The sequence below is a fragment of the Phallusia mammillata genome, chromosome 6 (genome assembly GCF_965637545.1).
Source record: "Phallusia mammillata chromosome 6, kaPhaMamm4.hap1.1, whole genome shotgun sequence".
Lineage (NCBI taxonomy): Eukaryota > Metazoa > Chordata > Ascidiacea > Phlebobranchia > Ascidiidae > Phallusia > Phallusia mammillata.
Genome location: NC_137257.1, coordinates 15,851,895 through 15,873,415, shown reverse-complemented (window position 1 = coordinate 15,873,415; position 21,521 = coordinate 15,851,895). Strand labels below are relative to the sequence as shown.

General features: G+C 34.5%; 2 protein-coding genes across 3 annotated transcripts; one reads left to right on the top strand and one right to left on the bottom strand.

Annotated features, from left to right (window-relative positions):
* The first annotated feature begins 299 nt into the window (after window positions 1–299).
* On the top strand, window positions 300–8,610 carry LOC145232159 (protein DENND6A-like). Its single transcript, XM_080096685.1, has 10 exons — window positions 300–537; window positions 774–968; window positions 1,449–1,635; window positions 1,909–2,048; window positions 2,664–2,860; window positions 3,209–3,286; window positions 3,498–3,744; window positions 4,377–4,520; window positions 6,024–6,236; window positions 7,018–8,610. Exons 1-10 carry the CDS (start codon window positions 412–414, stop codon window positions 7,213–7,215), a joined length of 1,725 nt encoding a protein of 574 aa, XP_079952811.1. The 5' UTR covers window positions 300–411; the 3' UTR covers window positions 7,216–8,610.
* A 418-nt stretch (window positions 8,611–9,028) lies between these two features.
* On the bottom strand, window positions 9,029–21,105 carry LOC145232160 (E3 ubiquitin-protein ligase ARIH2-like). Of its 2 annotated transcripts, XM_080096686.1 has the most exons (10): window positions 20,799–21,105; window positions 20,191–20,364; window positions 19,470–19,696; window positions 16,710–16,947; window positions 15,588–15,705; window positions 14,715–14,765; window positions 14,526–14,547; window positions 13,881–14,032; window positions 12,867–13,010; window positions 9,029–10,447 (listed from the first exon to the last, which is right to left on the bottom strand). In XM_080096686.1, exons 1-10 carry the CDS (start codon window positions 20,951–20,953, stop codon window positions 10,223–10,225), a joined length of 1,506 nt encoding a protein of 501 aa, XP_079952812.1. In that variant the 5' UTR covers window positions 20,954–21,105; the 3' UTR covers window positions 9,029–10,222. The 2 variants fall into 2 exon arrangements, with proteins under 2 accessions (XP_079952812.1, XP_079952813.1); XM_080096687.1 differs by lacking the exon at window positions 20,191–20,364.
* Window positions 21,106–21,521: the final 416 nt, after the last annotated feature.

Below are 21,521 nucleotides of genomic sequence, written 5' to 3'. Positions count from 1 at the left end.
AAACATGTTTGATACACAGACTTTCATTTTTTTTTAATTTTTAGGTAAAATCACAAATTACATTATAATACTTTTTAATTTAAAATAAAATTTGATTATGTTTTTTATATTTGTTGAAAAATTTTATCATCTGGTTGGTATATATGCGTTATTTTAAGGCAGAAATTTGATTTATGGCTGGAATTTTGACATACTTTTAAAAAAATGTAGTTTAGATGAAGAAAAATGCTAGTTTTGTGTGGTACCCAAGTTTGTCAAACCAAGCGTGAAATTGAGCAGAACATTTTCTGAAGGTTGTTTATGTTGACATTTGTCATTATTTGTGACTTGCTACAGTTTTGTTATCAATAGTAGGGGAAAAGGCAGCGAAGTTTGTGTGTTCTGTTGCACTTACAGCCTTGCTTAAATAACATGGAGACTGCCGAAAATACAGACACCAAGGAGGTTTTGTCGGTTCTACCATGGGATCAGTTTTCAGAATGGATGCATTGTGTTTGTGTGGTTACTTTTGATCTGGAATTAGGACAAGCCTTGGAGGTAATAAGTTAATAACCATGTTTAATGTTTTGATACAAATTTAATGTTTGTAAAGTAAACTGCCATGGGATGTATACTTCAACGTTTAATGTGATAAATCATTGCAAAAAATGCATTTTACCTTAATTTAAAATATTTTGCCAAGATCTGAATCTTGCGGAAACAAATTTTATATGAATATCATTGCTTTGTTGTAACAATTCTATGTGCTATCTGACCCTTTGGTGTTTTTTCAGTTTATCTATCCCAATCACATTGAATTAAGTGAATCTGAAAGAAGCAACATTTGCTACTTAGCTTTTCCTGACTCAAATTCAGGATGTATGGGTGATACTCAGTATTGCTTTCGTATAAGAAAGGGAAGGTCTACAAGACGAAAACTTACAGAATCTGATTACCTTTGCTCAAAGGATTGTCCTGTAACATTACTGGTAATTTTGTGCAATGTTCAGAGCCTTAATTTAGTATAGTCCAGTAAGAGCGATATGTTTTTAAGCCAAAGTATACTGATAACTGAATAGTAAAGTGGATATTTATTTGCAGTAAAAGGCCAACATTTTTACCTTTTCAATGTCAAAAAACTTAAGTTTTTTTGGTAAATTTGAATGTTAGGAGATTGTATCACAGGGTAACAAAAATTGTAGTTCTGAAGCAGTGCTTTGCTATATGTGCTGTCTAAATACGAACAAACGTAACCAAGTAAAAATTAAACTCAAAAAGCCATGTCAGAGCACCAAGCTATCAGTGAATGACCAAGGCATAGGCACATTTGCTCCAAGCAAAATGACAAATGGTCTATTCTCGGTCTAGATCCCTTAAAAGCAAATCAGTAGGAATAGAACATTTGTAATAAATCTAATGTGTTTTGGCTATTGTTTTATCCAAAAACGTTTTCACATTTTTATTCACAGAAAGATGATACCCATTATTATGGCTATGTGTATTTCCGCCAAGTGAGGGATAAGACCTTGAAAAGAGGATATTTCCAGAAGTCAGTGGTGCTTTTAAGCTCATTGCCCTATTTCAATTTCTTCAAAGACATCGCTGATATCATTGCTCCAGAATATTTTGACAATGGAGAACCATGCTTGGAAGCAGGTAGTTAAGGCTACATATACTCTAAATTTGCGGTACTGTGACAAGCATAAGAACCAAATATGCAGTGATGCTAACACATTATGTCTTAGTTGTGATGGTTGTTGTTATTTTGGTTTTCGATCCTTTCGCACTACTTGCAAACTGAATCATAGTATGTCAGGCTTATTGACGGTGTTGCACAGAGTCAAGTGATGTTAACTGTTCTAAATATAGCCCCCCTTTTTTATATAAATATTTGCCCCCCTTTTTTATATGTGTTGTTGTTAATTGTAGCTTGTCATGATATTGATCAATGGCCAAGTCCAGTTCCTGGTAAACCCCTGACTCTTCCACTAATGGGAATGATACTACATGTGAGAATCCCAACAAAACAAGACAAACCAGGAAGAAAGTTGATTGAAGCATCAGATAACGTAAGTCACATTTTATTGCCTTCCATAGCTGTTTGTATGGTGGAAGTAAAGATGTCTTCATAAATGTGGAATCAAACAGCTTTTTGGCAATGTAGTCAAAGGGCCATTGTTATGTCAAAATAATTTTGGCTTTGCATTTCACAATTTTTTGTGTGTGCAATAGTGTATGTGCTGTTTTGAACAGTAGTTAGAGAACAGACATATTTGTAGGTATAGGTTTAATTATTTTGTCTATCACCTCATAACAAATGCAAACAGTTCAAATAATGTTTAAAAGTACTTAAATGCGATCTTTTGAATCATTTGGTGTGTCATGAATAATCTGCCAATCTTGTCATATGAGCCAGGGGCTGTCGACCCCTGCTGTAGTTTTACAAGCTACAGTGCATTGAAATCTTTTCTAAATTTTTAATTCTGTACAGAATGTGTGCAAACAGTAAAAAATCCATATTTATTGTTTGTTATATATATACCATACACTAAACCTCGGTTACCCCGCACCTATTTAAACCCAACATTACAAATCATTTGTACCTCAAGTTTTGTCTGAATTAGGTGAAGATCCGGTTAACCAAATGCATTTTAACTGACTTTTACTGTGTTTCCATTTTTCAGGTTGCATCTTTAGCACCTTTCACTTTATCTTCAATCAATCGCATCGACCTGTTTGAGAGTTTACAAGGAGTGCTGCCCCACATACATCTGCTTTGGGAGCTGGTATTACTTGGTGAACCATTGGTAGTTATGGCTCCATCCCCCACTGTTTGTGCTTCAACAGTTTTAGCACTAGTGTCTAGCATAAGCCCTTTAAGGTGAGTTATTGTGGCCAATTAACCAATGTACAGTAAGTAAACCGGATTCGGTTAATCTGGATCTTCGCCTATTTCGGCAAAACTTTAGGTACAAATGATTTGTTATGTGGTAAGGCCTTAACTAGTCAACATCACTAATCAGATCTTCGCCTTAATCCAGACACATTTTTTGGTCCAAACAGGCCCAGATTAACTGTGGTTTACTGTATGTTTGACACAATAAATGTTTTTAGCAGTTAGAGTTAAATAAATTTATTTGTGTGTGAATTGTGTAAATGGGACAGTGTATTGGTTGTTTTGTTGTTTATGACGCAATTAATTATCATGTGAAATATTTTTTATTTTTAGATGCTACTGTGATTATCGCCCATTTTTTACCATTCACGACAGTGAGTTCAAAGAATACACAACAAAAACTCAAGCACCGTAAGTTTTATGTTTCATATGCAATTGTGTCAAGACCAGATATACCATGCCCTTAGTGTAAAAACTAAAAATTGAGCTACAATGCCAATTAGCCTGTACAGCATAAGGATGTTGGGTTTTTATCCTAAAAAATATTGTTAGCATTAGTTTGTGCTCAAGTCAGTTTTTACGTTGACATGCAAATCATGACACAATGGAACTTTGTTTACAGACCCCGTGTCATTCTGGGAGTTACAAATCCATTTTTTGCCAAAACTTTTCAGCACTGGCCCCACATTGTAAGAATTGGGGACATGGGCTTAGGCAACTTTGGAGGATCAAATCCATCGCTGCTTTCGAATGATTCAAAACTAAAGAAGACATCGAAATTAAAAGCACTTGATTCCAAGACTGGTGTCTACACCAAGTATAAACCATTCCTGAAAAAAGACAAATTGTTTTTAAAGACATTTGCCAAAGTAAGGTTTATGTGCTTTATGTTTGCATTTTAAATTAATGAACACAAGTTTGGGAAATGTTTATTTCCAGTTTAAATCAGTTGCCAATGTTTTAAAGAAAAACATAATTTCACTAAAAAGCATCTTCAGTGTCAATAGAGAGCAATAAAAGGGATTAAAATTAGAAACAGGTAATAGTTCCATCATTCCTCAACTGAAAGCATACAAATTTGATTGTAAACACGGAATAAAAGATAAGAAACGCACGAAAGATAAAAACCGTGAAAGCGCATAACGCGAAGAAAAGAACACACGTCACTTACACCTCAGTAAAACTATTTTTTAACGAAGTTTTCTTTTTGTAGCTGCGAAGAGGCTCTCTCTGATACTTAGGTGATGAATTATTAAATGTGCCACATACGCTTACAAACTGTCTTGTTTCAAAAGCAACTGAAAAAAATACTTTTGCCACAAAGCCACATAGCATACATCGTACCACAAAGTACAACTACCCAAAAAAGGAAAAAATAATTGCATTTTAATATGAGTAAAATTAAAACCTTTTTTTGAGCAAACCAATTTCCTTCAAGTTACATAGTCATGACCTTGCAGATTCAAATTGCTTTTAACTATTGAACTACATTTTTTGTTAGGGTCTTGCTGGTAAGAGACCAGGAACTGCACAATCCACACTTTTGGAAAGACATTTTCTTGAACTAACGCAGAGTTTTATTATACCGTTGGAACGCTACCTTGCTAGTCTCATGCCTTTGCAGAAATGTATTTCTCCATTAAGGGTGAGTCACCTGTATTTTTTGTGCAAAGTAAAGCATTATTTTTTCATAAAACACTAATAACAATCCAAACAGCACATGTATGACAAAAGAACATTAATGTATGGCATCGTTTTTCAACCTATGTGGTGCTTCGGTCATTTTATCCATGTCAAAAAATTTTATCAATGACTTTTCAATAACCCTGTAAAAAATTGCAGCTTATTTTGACTGAAAAAGGTTTAATATAGTATGACAATTGTTTTAAACATAACTACAGGTTTAACAGATTTCTAGACACCAAAAAGACTGTTTGTCACATTGATATTTGACCATAAATCACTGCATAAATGCATTCATGGTTATTTGTAGTGCTTGTAAAGAGCTTGAACAGGGTCATATTATGTTTAAAAATCCTAAAGAGGGTCACTAAGTAAAAAAAGGGTTGAGAACCACTACCTTTGTGTCAGTTGCATATGCTAGAAAAGTTAAGTCCTACATTAAACAAGTTCCCTCATATATGTGCATGTTTAAATTTGAATAAGGGTTAGTGCCTTGTGGCTGCTTTATCTAATTGTACATTATCTCTGAAAATTGGCCAAAATGACTGCTTAAATTAAACATAAGCAACACTTAGCATTAGAGCTTGACATACAATTACAAACAACGAAAAACTTTTAACATTTAGCACACTTGTATAAACATTGTAGTACATCAGGGCCAGCAACTGTTGGCAGAGGTGATTATTGATATTAAACCTTAAATGTGTTATGGTATTTTAGTACTGTGCTAAATTTGAGCCCTACCCATCTACATCTACTAATAAACATTACACACCAAATTGGTTGGTCTGCGAAGCTATGGCCATTGAGTGATAACAAGTAAACTGGCATGGCCTCATTCAAAAGGTTGCGGACTCCTTTAGTACACTATAAAGGAATGCACTTCTAGGCCCAAATAGGTATCTACTAATCCAGTATGTCTTTTGGTTAAATCTACTTTGACTTGTAAGAGTTGTAAACGAACCTTTGGCCATTGTAAACCAGTTTCCTTTGTGGTTAATACACACTTGTGGCATTGAACAGAATTGGTCGAGGTATAGCTTTTCTGCCTGTTACGCCTAACAAACTTGAGTGCCGTAAATCAGTGGTCGGCAACCGCCGGTCCGCGGTCCGGTACCGGTCAGCGAGGAGTTCGTTACCGGGCCGTACAATTTTTCAGGTTAAATGCTATGAAACATTTTGCCCATGTATCCCGGGCATGATAAACTAATTTCAGCGTTTTTATAGCTATATATTTGTAGTTTTTTTGAAAATCGGTCCGCGATAAAATTTTAGTTTCAAAACCGGTCCGCAGTGCAAAAAAGGTTGCCGACCCCTGCCGTAAATGGCTATGTGGCCTATGTCTTGTCACCAGCTGCACTGAAGAGACCCTACATGTCAAAATCGGCGTGCACTCTCTGCAGTTTATTTACCATTTATTGGATTGGTGCTTTTATATCAAACCTTGGTGATTTTGCATTTTTAGGCCCCGCCTTCTCTAAAGCCATTCAGACCAGAAGAGTTTTTCCAAATGGTGGAAAACAATGGACCTCAACTGACATCTGGTACCAAGGGTGATTGGGTTGGATTGTATAAGCGTTTTATTCAAAGTCCCAACTTCGAGCAATGGTTTCTGAGAAGGAGATCTGAAATCGAAGCCAAAATCATGTCACTCCACCTTGTGGCCTTAAGTGAAACAGTAAGTTGTAAATGAGTTTGCAGTACCCCAAGTGGAAAATCTTTATTTTAATAAGCGTCCAGTATTTGAACCAGTAGTTCCCAACCTTTTTGACAAAATCCTCCCTTTACAGTTCAGACAACATAGCAGATGCTAAACCGTACAAAGATGATTTAAAATTGTTTTTTTTATCAACTTTACGGTTCATCGTTTCAAAGCTGAAGTGTCTATTTACAAACCACCTGTACAAATTTAAATTCCTTCCTGGTTGGAAAACCACTGTTTTAACTAATCGACGTCAGTTAAAACCAGTGTTTCATACCGGAACGGAACGAAATACCGTTATTTTTTATTCCGGTATTTCGTTCTGAACATTTGATATGAAACAATTGCTGAAAATTTCGCGCCGTTAAGCTCTTACAATTTACATTTGTTTGACCATCATTGACAAATGTGATGTGACGTAACAACACAACCACCGACAATAATTTTTGTGTGTTGCAACTTTCTTTTTTCGCTTAAAGACCAGAAAGAAATGTTCTTTTGTTAAGACCGAAATACCGAAAAAAAAGAACGAATTATACGTTATTTCGTTTCGTTCCGTTCCGGTATGAAACACTGGTTAAAACGAATCTTCGCCTAATCCAGACAAATTTTTCGGGTCCAAACGGGTCGGGATTAACCGAGGTTTACTTTTCTTTGTAATATACATTTACACTTGTAATTCAACTCATTTTAAGTTTATTGTAAAATCTGTAATCCTGCACACTCTTTAGTTCGTTCATCGTTGTATTTATTTTAGGATCTTGAATCATGGTGTCATGAAAAAAGTGAAGTCGAAATCGTTGACATGGTGTTGCGATTACGTCAGAAAATCTCCATGGTGACATCACACAGGCTCGAGGTGCCCGCAGCAACGCTAGAACGACTCAACAACCAAATCACCTCCATAACAGATTCCCTCCCCCCAGATTTACGTGGAATCCTGATTAAGGCGTAGTCACCGTTTTAAGCATCTTCAATGACCGAGTAATGAGGAAGTTCAAAATGGATTTTGTTTTGTGCCCAAGTGCAATATTTGTTCTGCGGAACGCGTGTTTGCATTGAAAAGCAATTTTAGAACCTTTTTCTTTGTTGCTGTGTTTGAATTAATTGAACTATGGGTGCTTCATTGTAACTTTTTGTCATTTTTGTTTGCACACCAGGTGGTTCTTAGCAAGATTGGTCCGGTCAACCCAATTCGTTTTTTTAACTGGCGATTTTTTAGTGGATATAACGCAGTGGTTCCCAACCTTTTCCGACGAATTCCTTCCTTAAAAATTCAAAACATGTATATTCCTCCGTAATATACTACATAGTAGATGCTAAACCATACCAAGATCATTTAAAATTGGGCATTTTTTAACTTCTCAGGTCCTATTTCCGAAAGCTTAAGTGTCTATTTTCAAACTACATGCAAAAACTAAAGTAAATGTTTGGGGTGAATTCCTTTCGGGTTGGGGACCAATGTTATAACGGATTATGGTCATTGGTGTATTCTTAAATATTGTCGAAACCCATCTGTTGAACAGGCCTTTATTGTAAGCACCAATATGCTAATAATTTATAATAAACATCAAATTTTGCCTCATTTTTCGGAAATAGATATTCTATAGTTCACTAAAAGATGTTTTTTAACTTCTATTTTTGTTTTTAATTGTGCAACTTATTTCTGCATTTTTGTTAGAAAAATATAGTATTTTTACCTGCTTAAAGGCCTTACTGTTGTAGTACAAGCTAGCGGCCTGTGTTTTGGGACATTTTTCGCTGTCGGACGCCATTGCTGACAAATATTTCAACTGCCTGTGCACTTTTCATGTCTGTTTAAAGGTGTATGGCAAACCTTTATAATGCATATTTGAAAATTTATGAACTATTGTAAGATCGAACTTACCTGCTGTTATGTGACAGTGTTTTTTTTGTATTGTTGGGATTTGGGGCTATTAAACATCTACTGCAGTGGTTCCCAACCTTTATCGACAAATTCCTCACTTAGCAATTCAATCCATTCCCCCCCCCCCAATATACTACATAGTAGATGCTAAACCAAACAAAGATCATTTAAAATTGGGTCTTTTATCAACTTTACATGTTACATTCCCAGAGCTAAAGTGTCTATTTTCAAACCACATTTAAAAATTAAAGTAAATTCCTCACCGGTTGGGAACCACTGATGTAATATATTGTTGTTTGAACCTCATCTTAGGTAATCAATTGTGTATGGTTTCACTGAATAGTTGCGACATTGTTAAATTGTTATGTCGCAACTAATCATTGGCCTATTTGACACTGAGGATCTGTAGGAAAACCAATTTTTACTTTATGTTTGTTGCGTAAATACATCGTGTCATTTTTATTGTTTTGTGTTATTCAACTACCGTATTTTTATCAGGTAAATGACGAAATTAGAATAGAGGCTTAGGCCCTCAAAGCTGTGGCTCTCAACCTGTGGTACACCGGAGCCCTTCAGGTGGTACGTGAGTAGATTTCTGCCATGTTCATTTAAGTCAGATCAAGAATTGGCCCAAACTGACCAGCCCTGGTTTGGGGCGAAACTCGTGTCTTGGACATAATTGGTTACCTTGCTGGTTTTAGAATGCTAGGCCTGGCCAGGACAAATACACCTATCTTATGGTCCACCCATTCAAACAGGGTAAGATGGTACGCAGCGACAGAACTAGTCGCCAGGTTCAGACCATCGTATTAACCTAAAAACTAGCGTTCAATACTAAATAGCATACCTTGTGTTACAACAAGAAGAGTCATGAAAAAAAAACGTTTCACGATACGGTGTTATAACAAGGCAAAAGTTTGCAAATTGTACGGAATAAGAATAACAGATCGGAAAGCGCAACATCGAACATAAGCAAAAAAATCAAGACCTACAACTTAGCAATTGCTTTTTTCTTTTGTGGGAATTGGAATCTAACGTTTATGAAAAAGTTGTTTTTTTAACTTCTCTAACAATCGATTACCAACTTGTGCCACAAAAATTCACAGTCTTTAGAAATAAGATAAAAATTCCACAAGTCAGACATTAAAAGGTGCAGAATAATCTTTGAAATTCCAGTTTTTAGGTGTGCAACATCTCCATGCAGGCATAATAAGTAACGAGTTTAAAAAATTCGCTGTGCGCAAAACACATTTAGAAAAAAATCGATATTTTCTGCACAGTTTCTATTTATATCAACAGAAAGCACACAAGTGGAAATCATTTTTGGCCGTTTGTTATCACTTGACTAAAGCAAACAACAACAAAATTGTGCCTGTCACATTATTTCGTTCGGATAATAATTGCAAACGGCGCTTCACACAGCTAAGCGTACAACAAGACACGGTGCATAACGATTCACAAACTCGGCATTTCATTCCTTACAGACTGCATAAAAACACACATTTTTAATTTTCGCCAGGCTTACGATGGGTAGGTGAAAATGTGCTGAGTCAGCATTTTTTGTAATTTGACAAATTTTTATACAGAACAGTTTGCTAAATACCGATAGGTGGCGTAAAGAGCGTAGTTTTTTAATTAAGGGTGACATGGGGAATTAAATTTAAATTTAGAAACTAAGTTTTTATGTTGATTTATTGTTATTATTATTATAAAACCTCAGCCCAGCCCTAATGACCCAAACAAATTGCATTTGAAATGTTCAAAGAAGTTCTTTGTGCCACCTGACGGTATTTATTAAAACTGTCTGGTGTAAGTTATAGTGTTAGAAAATGTTCGTTACGACCGGGCTATGGGCAGTTACCATGAAAAAAGAACAAAAAATTGGTAAAAGTGCGTGTTAACATGGTCATGAACAAAATGTTTTTGATTTTAACATGGGAATCCAGTATCTATCGATTACCAAAAACAAGAACAAAAACGAAACACATTGAGTCTAACACTGTCGTACACAAAAAAAAACAGAATACCGATGATTTTTACAGCTCAGCGCATTAAAAAGCCAAACAAGAAGGGATTAGTCTGAAACGAAACGGGCCAGCAACGTTTGTCTTCGTTTTTCTGCAACGTCCATTTGATTTTCAATTTCTCCTCTTTGATAGTCGCCAGCGTGTTCAAGCTTCCAGGCTAAACCTTCGATTTCAACTTCGAGCTGGGCTTGTTGATATTCGAATAATGTTTTTTCAGGCCCTGCTTCAGCATAATACACCAATGGGTATGTGTATTGAAGGGTGTACCGGCACTGTAGGATCAAAAACAGCATTTTTTATGTATTTGTGGCAATCGCAACGACCATTGCCTGTTTTGTATGGGTTGTAGGTAAGTTCTTGAGGCCCAAATTTTAGACAGAGCTACTAGAAAAAAGAACACAACAGAAAAAGTTTGCTTAATGCCCATAGGTTAAATTGTGTATAAATGTTGACCGTTCGGGCTTTTAGGGTAAGGGTAAGGTTTTCTTTGTCTGTTGTAAGATCTAACGTTAGTAGCAGTAGGTCTACCTACAGTTCGCACCTGAACCTGAAGGTTAGGCAAAAAATCCGACCTAAACTGTTTCAAAAAACATATTGAAACTGCACGAAAAACAAAGCAACATTTGTGTGAGGCAATTATAACCAGGGAGTCGAACCGGTTTAAGCGGTTTATTTCATTAAATCTGAACTGAACCCGAACCGGAAAATACGATTGCCTTAAAACCCGAACGGAAGTTGAACCTTATATTTGTTTGGTGTGGAATAAAAAACAAATTTCATTGATTCGAAACAACGTACTAAAAAATATATGAGACAAGGGCTATAGGGCGTGTCAAAGTTGAAATATACAGTGTTGCGCAGTGCACAGTCTTTGGTAAAGCGTAGAGTTAAAATTAAACAGAACAGGATTAAACCAGTTTAAAATCGCGATTTCGTATGCTTTGATCGTAAGTGTGTTTTTGAAAAAATAATGACCACACCAGGCAGACCTGTATGTAAATTTAATTGTCTTGTAGTTTGGTCTAGGTTGTAATTGGGAACCAATTTTGAGGATAATTGCAAACAGTTTAGCGCAGTGGTTCCCAACCAGGGCCCATGGCCCCCCAGGGGGGCCACCTGCTGTGTTCAGGGTAGATTTGGTGTAGACCACAGGTGTAGATTTACCAGAAACACCCACTAAAAATTCCCTAATTTAATAAACTATTTTGCATACTATTTGTGTATATTGAGGCTTTTTACGAATGCGGACCCTTATTTACTCTATTCGACCTGCGTTTGAAGCCGATATTAGCATCCAATTTCCACACGAGTTTGCCATTTACATTTTAAGGGGGCCACAGGACTTACAAGGTTACATGAAGGGGGCCACGAGACAAAAATGACACTTTTAGGGGGCCACTGTCCATGGAAGGTTGGGAACCACTGGTTTAGCCAAACACAATAGTTCATCTTTGTTTGTCTCTCTGCTTGAAATGAGTGTCATAGTTTCAACAAATACATAAAATTTTCAAAGCAATATATTGTATGAACATTTTTTTTATGATCCAAGTGTGTCTGGTCTGGCCACCACCACACATATAGTTGTTGTCATTTTACTTGTAATTAACCATATTAATGTGGGTATTTTTTGCAAAAGTTTGTAAACTAGTGCTTTAAAACCTGTTTATTTGGTAAAGCCTTTTATGAGTTATGTTTCATATAACTAACCACTAGGCATTAATTTATTTAATTGGCAAAACTTTTTTTAATGGGATATGCATTAACTGCCAAATGTTAATCTTATGCTATTAAAACTTATTCATTCAGTTTTCCATTTCAGCTGGCAAATAAAAAAGTCCTAATATACAATGAATGCTATTAGTACTTACCGTTTAGTTCAATCATTATGCATTCAATGTAGCAAAAAACAGTATAGGATATGTTTCAAAAAGAACAATCACAAATTAGGTTTTAGTGTTGACTTCTAATAAAGTATTTATTTACTTGGTAGTCTAGTAGGTCACAGGAATTGTAAATGACCTACATTTTTGTCAAAGGTCTTTACAACAACAGAACCTAATACAAGAGAAAGCTTAAAACCCAAGGGCTAACTCTGCCACTTTAAACAAGGGATGTAAATTGATGTGTTAACAAGCCTTATTTGAGTGGGTTACATAACAGCTCCATGCAATAAACCACAATGAAATCTTTAAAGAGCTTAAAAAATACACTTCGTAACACAAAAATGTCATTTTTTTTACATATTCTTTAAATTTTTGTGGTCTGTTTTTGCAAAACTATAGAATACATTCAATTTTCCTGTTTCAACATGTATTTTGTAACTAAATATACAGTAAACTGTGGTTAATCTAGATATTCGCCTTACTCAGACAAAACTTGAGGTACAAATGATTTTTAAGATAGGCTTTTAACTAATCGAAAGCGGTTAATTCGAATCTTCGTCTAGCCCGAATAAATTTTTTGGTCCAAATTAACAGAGGTTTACTGTATAATATTTCAAGTCAAAAAATACAGAAGCCTTGCCCTACCTAAAAAGAAAAACCTAAAATATATACCTATCCATCATGCATAGAAATTCAAAGGAAACTTAATTGAATACTTACAACATAAAAGGTCAGACTTAACATTGCCAGACAGTAAAATATGTAAAAATAATACTCCTATAGTGAATAAAACCCAGTAAATATGCACCTTAGCAAGAAGCTCTCCAGCCCGCATCAGATATTGCCAGTCAATCCATGTCCCTTGACATTTATTCACTTTTTCTTCAATTTGTTTTTGTATTCGTGTCCGAGCCTGAGCTTCTAACATCAAGCTCTGGTTGTGGTTTTCCCACTGGAATGTATCAAAGCAACGTAAACTGATGAATATTGCATGGCAGGCAAATGGAAATTTCAGTTGTAACTTGTTTTCCAGTAGAAAATCTTTTCTTATTAATGAATCTTCTTGCAAGTAAAGCAAAATACTGTTTTATCCAGATACTACTTGTTTTCAGACACTCATGATGCTTATAAAAGCGTATTGCATGTGTTATCAAAATACAGCGGATGATTTGATGTTTTTACTTTGAAATTTTGTTGCCAGCATTGTTTACGTTAAAAGCACTAAAAGTTCACTTCAATAAATAATTTGTTTATTACTGAAGTGTATATTAGGAATTTCAGACCATTTTTATCGTGAGGCATAAAGTTATTTCAATTTTTTTTTGTTACTGTCGTAAACAATGGTTTTGCAAAAAACATATTAGTTTAATTTTTAGCAACTACTGATGCTATCAATTGATTATAAAATTGGTTACAACCTAACCATTTTTGTTACATTTTTAATTGTTTTCCTTTTGTAAGTTTGAATACAGGCTGTAATTTTATAATCAGTAATAGTTCAAGATTAAACTAGTTTAATTATAAACTTAAGATACAGACAACCTATTTTTGTTACATTTTTAATTGTTTTCCTTTTGTAAATTTAACTATAAGCTAACATAGTTATGCAACTGTAAATATTGCCAGTTCCAAAGAATGAAAACAATTTTATACTAATCCCAATCATTTAGTTTTAGTCATTACAAAGTAAATGTTGGTACTCGATTTTTTATGCCAGTTTTTAAATTAAAAACAGCTTGGAAATGACTTACATTAGAACAAACCATAACTTGTATGAGCATGTTGTAAAAAATGTCATATAAGCAATAACAAGTCAACTTACTCTTTGGAAATAAAACAAATATTTTTTCAGTGCTTCACGAGCCTGCGTTTGTTGGCTCTTCTTGGCAATCTTAGGATTTTCTTTGTATCTGCTACATTCATAATATGAGTTGCCATGGTTTTTCCAATCACCCAAACACATCCAACAAAAATCTGCAATTATTTAATTAAGTTAATTAAACACTATTAACAAATTACATATTTGTTTAAAAAAATCGCAATTATAGAAAAACCTCAGTTAAACCGGATTCGATTAATCCCCATCTTCACCTAATTCTAAAAAAACTTGAGGTACAAATGAATGTTGTAAACTAAACGACATCCGTCAATTCAGACAATGTTTTTTTGGTCCAAACTGGTCCGGTTAAACAAGGTTTAATGTCTCATAAATACACTTAAAAATCAAAACAAGCAAAACAATTAGAAAATTTAAAGCAATTAGAAAATTGATTTAAATATCATTTATTCAAACAGAGACACTTTACTTTTTGTTTAATAAACTTAGAAAATGTCGACTCGTAACTTTATTTTGGAAAACTTAAAATTCAAGTTGATGACTGAAAAAAAACTATCAGTTTTTGGATCCATTACAATTTTCTGTATAATTAAATGCGTAGGCATGTCTACTTAAAAACAATTTACTTACTGTGCTTGCATTTGGAACATTGCTGCAAAAAACAAAAAATAAATGTCAAGTGAGTACACAAACTATTTATATAACCTCACAGTTAAGTGTCAAATAACTATAAATAGCTATGCTCATCAAATCAACAAAACCGCATAAGTTTTCTTTAGTGTTTACTTAAATTGTCAACATGAAGTTATTTAAACTTACAATGTGATTGCATCCTCCATTCTTCTCAATGCATATGTGACAGGCAGGACACTATAAAAAAATGATAAAGTGATGTTAGGCGTAAAGTTCACTGTTCAGAAAACTCAGGTATAAACATACAAACCAATGTATAACAGTACAGCATTATGGCAATACATTGAACAAATGAAAAACAATACCTAAGCATCAGACTCAACAAATAGTAAAAACTACCATTTTTGCCAAATTTAGCAGTATGTGAAATTTTCTCACTTTTATTCCTCTTGCAATTCAGGTAAGCTAAACTTTATAGTTTAATGATTTTTATTTAAACTTCTCTCTTTTGTATGAATTATATCCGCAAAAGTTTTTGTGGTTAAAGCACAAACCTATGTAACAAACTTAATAATGCATATAGTGTTGCTAAAATTCATTATGAAGTGTCAAAAAAGGACCAAAATATTACTTCTTGCTAAAAGGCAGCTTACTGAACATAAGGCTTACCACACCACGGTGTTCAATTATATGTGACACACATAGAATGGCTTGAAAGCAAGTAAACAGCAGACGTCATAAACCTTTTCAATATTGCATGCCAAATTACTTGTTAATTCAAAATGACACTAACTTGGCTTGCAAACATTTTTGTATGAAATAGTGGTTTGTGTCAGCTAATTTAGAATCAACTAAAATGGAAGCAGAATCATGTGTGTAGCGTGGTTATTAAGGCTATTATAACAATGAAATTATTTCAAAAAGTATGTGAATATGAGATAGCAAATCATTTGGCGTGCTTTAAAAAAATAATCCCACATTCCAACATTGACTCTTACACCAGGGGTTGCCCAAAACACATTTCATTATAAATAGGAATGAGAAAATACAAGTTCTTACATCTTTTGTGTTTGCACTGATGTAGTTTGCAGTTTCGGAATCATCAGCACACTTTGTCAGCCATTTTTGAATCGTCGAACAATCGGCTGGTGTGTGATAGGGATGGCCACATTCAAAACTGTTTGGAAAATACGAATTAGTTAAAGGAAATAATATTATTTTGTCACAACAAAATTGGGTATTTTTGTTATTTATGTCCTGAATATTTTGGTTTCACTCAGATCAAGGACATAACAATGCCAGTTCTTACTTTTTACATTCTGTAACAAACCTCAAGACACACGCTTTTATTATGATTACAACTGGAAGTATTATGGTCAACCGGTTTAAACTGGCTTATTGAATTGTCATTGTCATGTGGGTGGTCTTTCTGACAACATAAATGAGTGACAAACTTACAATATGTATGTTTGTAACACCTGTGTTTTATTTCTTTTTTGGAGGAATACATGTCACCCTGTCACCGTAAATCTATGCATATGAGGTGATTGTATTATATAATAGAATGTATTTGATATCTTAATTATCTATCAAAAAAAATGGTTGGCAAAATCTAGAATAAGCAGTATCCAACAGCACACATCTGTAAATATATACCTTATAGTAGTAGGGTAGTTTTAGATTTATAAAAAAGGTTTCAAAATTTCAAAATTAAAGTTTTTATCAATGGCTTTTAATCTTGCCCCCAAAACAGAATGCTAACACAGAAAAACAACAGAAGACAGCTGTAAACCATTACACTGTACCACAAACCTAAAAAGTGTGTTTACTTAACAGCTTACCAACAACCGCATTCGCAATTTAAACACTAAGCTGTGCTAGGATTGGGAGGTACTAAATACTGCATGGTGTGTTGAATGTGAGAATACCAGCCCGAACAAGGGAATTGAGACCAAACTGTACTGTTATTTCAATCACAAACCCCAAATCCAAACCTTAATACTTCACTGTCAGCGCTTTCAAAAGTACACAAAATTATAATTATCGCAAGGTATATTTGTGTCCAGTGAAACGGCTTACAATGTAGTAACATGCGGCATTGAGTACCACAGATAGGTTTTGGGCTTTTGACTAACACTGAAAAACCAGAATCAAAGCAGTACAGCTATTTTACCAACTTACCAACAAATGTATTTGCATTTTGAGCATTGCACTTTTCTAGGTTTTGGTTTTTCTGCGTACAGCGTCATATCACAGTCAGCACCAGGACAAAATCGCAGTTGGTAATGTTCCATCACTGATATTCTCAGCAGGTGACGTAAGTAGTTGCTTTCGAGACTTCCTGACTTGACAGATAGGAATTGATGAACAAAGTCCTCATGACACAACAATGTGCAGTTGTTTTCCATGCAGGGTATACCTGTTTTGTGAAGAAGGACAATAATGTTAACGCATATGACCCAGACAGGCATACCCTTTTTACAATAATGACTGACAATTATGCTTCAAAAAATTGATTAAAATGTCATGTGTCTTTGTTGTAATAATGTTACAGCAAGAACAGATAATGCTATGCATTTTGTATTGCTGTTTAATTGCTTTTATCCAATATCAAATAAACTACATCCAATAAACTACATATTTAAGTAAATGCAGCAACAGTCCATTATAAAACAATAGTCAAATTTTAAAAAAATGACAACCCAACATTTGTTTTACAAATAGTGTATATAACTTCTGAATCACATCATTAAAAATGTCTTATTTCTGGCTGTGTGGCAGTATTCTGTACAAAGAAACAAACAAAGTTTCTATTTATATGCACAAAAAAACTATCTAACTAGTATATCACAGTAACAAACCTCCTTACATTTTACAGAGAGTTTATAGGTTAACTGCAACAAATTGTATCAAACTGTATTTGTATTGACCAATGTTAAATGTGTCAAAACGAGTCAAAGACTTTTAATATTGTATTGGTTACAAGCAGGTTTTTTTTAAGGTTTGGTTTGGGTGACCGCTAAGTAGTTTTAAGAGACCGCAAGTGTTTCATTTAAATACCAAAAAATAACCATATTTGCTTTAACGAATTGCAAGTCCAAATTTTAGGAAACCGCTGGAGAAATTTGGGGGACCGTTTCGGTCCCCCAAAACACCTTAAAAAAACACTAGTTACAAGGTCAAACACAAAATCGTTTGTCACAATTATTGATTGATGTTACTAAAAAAAACGTTGGGCTCCCTCTCAAAATTTTCTGGATACACCTATTAAATAACTAGAAGAGTGGCTTTCTGATATACTTCCATTTTATATATTCTACATGATATTTACCAATTTACTATACACATCATTTGATCTACATGTATGATTGTTTTTGTACACAAAAATAAATGGGTCCCCACACGCGTGTTTGTGCGGATTGACAGTAAACAAATGTTGCGGTGATTTTTAGATTCTTAAGGACAAATTTTTAGAAAGCATTAACCCAACAATAAAACAAATTGTTCATATTCTTTTTGCACTATTATTGTCATATAATTACAAAAACATTAAAAAGAACGTAACAAATACTTTAATTTAATCTCTTGCTTTGACCCACATATTGTCGTCCAAGGTCGGGTTTTGAACACAATTTTTTCAGAAAGCTGTAACAGTTGTGTTACAGACACTTTAAATTAAAAAGCAATTTGCTGCAAGTGTATACATAACAAATTGTTTTTCATTTAACTTTGTTTCCCAAAACGAGTACCATTGATCTGTAGTAACCTCTCAGGGTGCACACGCCAAACGACTCTTTGACCTTTTGACACCGTTTTCAATAGCACGCCGTCCTGAGTGTTCAACAATACCGTTAAGCCTAATTTTTACATGCCTTTAGAGCATTGACTCCTAAATTGATTGTCAAAAAAAAAACGCTACCTTATGACGAAAGAAAGTTCTGAACAGTGTTTGTAATACCTACTAGTTGACCTTAAGTAACCCGTAATCATGCGGCGGCCAACCTGACAATGAACATTTAAAAAAACATTTATTTTGCAAAAAAGGCAAGTTTATTTTTTCATCTTTACTTTGATTAACAAAGTTTTGCTTGACATATACAAAACCAAAGCACGGTTATTAGGTTTAAATCACGTCATAGGTGTAAAACCTTCGCAAAAACCAAAAATGTGGGTGATAACTTAATAAAACGACATAGCATTGCTGTGCAAAACAGCTGATTTCTAATCACTGAAACGACGTCTCGTAAAACGTCTGTCCGACGTCAAGCTGAGCCCTCCCGCTATCGTAAACCAGTGAGTTACTCTCTTGGTACTTCTGCCTACAGTGTCTTTCTTGACCAAATGAGCGTTAGACACATTTACGTTTCGGGGGCCTGTGGGTGAACCGCTGGGTCATTCGGGGTCAAACTTCTAGGGGATCAAGTTCAGATTGATAACTAACATATGTCCAAATTTGAATAAATTTGAAGCACTCCTTCTTTACCAAACGAGCGTTAAAAATTTTATGTTTCGGGGGCCTGTGGGTGAATCGCTGGGTGATTCGGGGTTAAACTTCTGGAGGATCAAGTTTGGATTAATAACTAACATATGTCCAAATTTGAATAAATTTGAAGCACTTTTTCTTTACCACACGAGCATTACAAACCAGCGTTAAAAATTTTACGTTTCGGGGGCCTGTGGGTGAACCGAGGGATCAAACGGGGTCAAAATTCACATGGACCATCTTTAGACCAATATCTGTAATGTGTGTAAATTTGAAAAAGTTTGAACCATTCTTTCTTGACCAAAACGTGGGAACAAATCCGTGTTAGACGGAAAAAAAGAAAAAAAAAATACGGACAAAAACAATATGTGTCCCCTTCAGGGAAGGGGACCCATAATAAAGTATCTATCTTTAGGGATATATTAACTTTAGCCATGTAACAAACCACCAACAGGTACCTGATGACATGCCATCTTTTACAGCGAAGCCGATGTGTTGCTTCCAACATCCTTCGCAGAACATGTGTTTGCATGACAAGGCATAAAGGTCATTAGTTGCAAAGTTTTCCAGACAAACACCACAGTAGGGAATTTTCTTTGGCCGAACTGTCTTGATGTTGGGCCTACTTCTACATTGAACACCACTTTCCACAAGTAACTTGGTCTTTTCCGAAGGTAAACTACACCTAAAAAAATTCAGAGCTATTATTGTTGATTAGATCTTTCACACACATAAAAGTTATTATCAATTCATTCAACCAACTAATTGCCACCCAATTAGCCAATTTGAATGAATGTTTAAGCAGTTTTACACATGTTGTTTGTCTGAAACAGTATGTATTTAACCATCTCTTTATTGTACAAATGAAAAAAAACTAGACTACCTTTTCTACTAATGAAAGATTTGTTTCAAGTAACAAAATCAGTCAATGAATTTACATGAAATATATATACATTTCACCTAAAAGGCATCATCAGTTCTTCATACATAAACAGTGACTATAAATGACCGTGCTGTCGATTGAAAGGTCTAACACTCTTCAGTATTATCACTTAAATTATAGACTTGCATTAAGAATTACCCTTTTTCCTTACTTTAATATCAGTTTAATAAGACTTCATCAGTAACTGTTAAAATAGTACTAATTTGTTTGATTACAAACATATATTCTTTGCTTACTTTGTACTAACTACAGGCAGTTTCCATTTGACATGGTGTAAAACAATTCTTGCCAGTGAAGGTGATATATTTAATGTGCCACTGGCTGTTTCCATATCGTTTAACAACTTTGCTTTGACATTTTCAGTTGTGAATGTTTCATATTGAAAGTGTTCCAATTCCTGAATTCGCTTCCTGTATGAAACAACTCATAAATAAATTGCAAAACTGGTTTTGGAAAAAGGTGTTTAACATAGATTGTTGTGCAATATTCAAGTTAATTTTGTTGTGCATTTTGTACACACACTATTTTACCTGATTAATAGGAATGAAAATTCTTAAAAAAGCCTCATAAAGACAGCATTTCTTCTTAATGGAACAGTTTTCAAATAAAGATTAAACACTACACCACAAAGCAACTGTTTATCTATATCTATTCCAACACCAAACAATCATTCAAAAACAGTTGTATTCGTATAAAATGGACTGCCATAAGCTAACATACAAGTACACAATATATGTTTCTTTAAAGTACAAGATACAAAAACTTCACATTTTTTGTATGCAACGAATCTTACAATGTTATTTTTAAAAACAACTTGCCAAAGCTTTATTTTGATTTCACTTACTTTATGTTGTTGTTATTTGAAACAATTCCAGTTTCCTCATTTTTGCTATCAGCGTCGTTTTCGTCACTCTCAATGTAATCGTCGTTATTGTTGTAATAATCGTTTATATCTTCGTCATCATAATCGTCAGAAAAATCCTCATCACTGTCTGCCATTATCAATTTTTTTTGCGGATGATGTTATTCTTTAACAACTACAAACAAATAAACGAATTTAGGACTTATTTGCGCTGATTCATTCAAGGTTTCATTGGCTTTTCGTAGGTGCAATAATTCCCCCCCCAATCAGTTGAAGTTCGACGTTAAGAAAAAAAATGGAAAACAAACAACTTCGTCTCTCGTGGTCACGGTTAATCGATTTTAACACGTGATGCACCTTTAACACCATCGATTCAGCGATGTTATGAAACAAAAATACATTTGTAAAAGCATTAGGCCAATAAATACATCTCAATACACTAAACAAACTGTAAGAAGTTATGAATTTTAGCTGATGTATATATTGTATCATACTTGAACGCAATATTAATGTAAACTTTGTGGTTCGTTCGCCTTTAAACGTTTACTCAAGAATACAAAGAAATAAGAAACACTCTGTGGGGCTGTAATCAGTCAGCTGTAATTGAGATGCAAAGATCAGACTCACCAAACAATTTGCAATGAATATTATAGTTTACACTGTAGCCGCCTTTAACAAGTCGTCATCGAGGCAGGTCGGCCTACA

What these genes read in the sequence shown, in the direction of transcription:
- LOC145232159 (XM_080096685.1), top strand. Translation starts at nt 412, where the DNA reads ATGGAGACTGCCGAAAATACAGACACCAAGGAGGTTTTGTCGGTTCTA. An exon ending in AATTAGGACAAGCCTTGGAG is followed by an intron (nt 538 to 773) that starts GTAATAAGTTAA and finishes GTGTTTTTTCAG; the next exon opens with TTTATCTATCCCAATCACAT. An exon ending in TCTAGCATAAGCCCTTTAAG is followed by an intron (nt 2,861 to 3,208) that starts GTGAGTTATTGT and finishes TTTTATTTTTAG; the next exon opens with ATGCTACTGTGATTATCGCC.
- LOC145232160 (XM_080096686.1), bottom strand. Translation starts at nt 20,953, where the DNA reads ATGGCAGACAGTGATGAGGATTTTTCTGACGATTATGATGACGAAGAT. An exon ending in TCAGTGCAAACACAAAAGAT is followed by an intron (nt 14,766 to 15,587) that starts GTAAGAACTTGT and finishes ATTTTTTTATAG; the next exon opens with TGTCCTGCCTGTCACATATG. An exon ending in ATGGAGGATGCAATCACATT is followed by an intron (nt 14,548 to 14,714) that starts GTAAGTTTAAAT and finishes TGTTTTTTGCAG; the next exon opens with CAATGTTCCAAATGCAAGCA.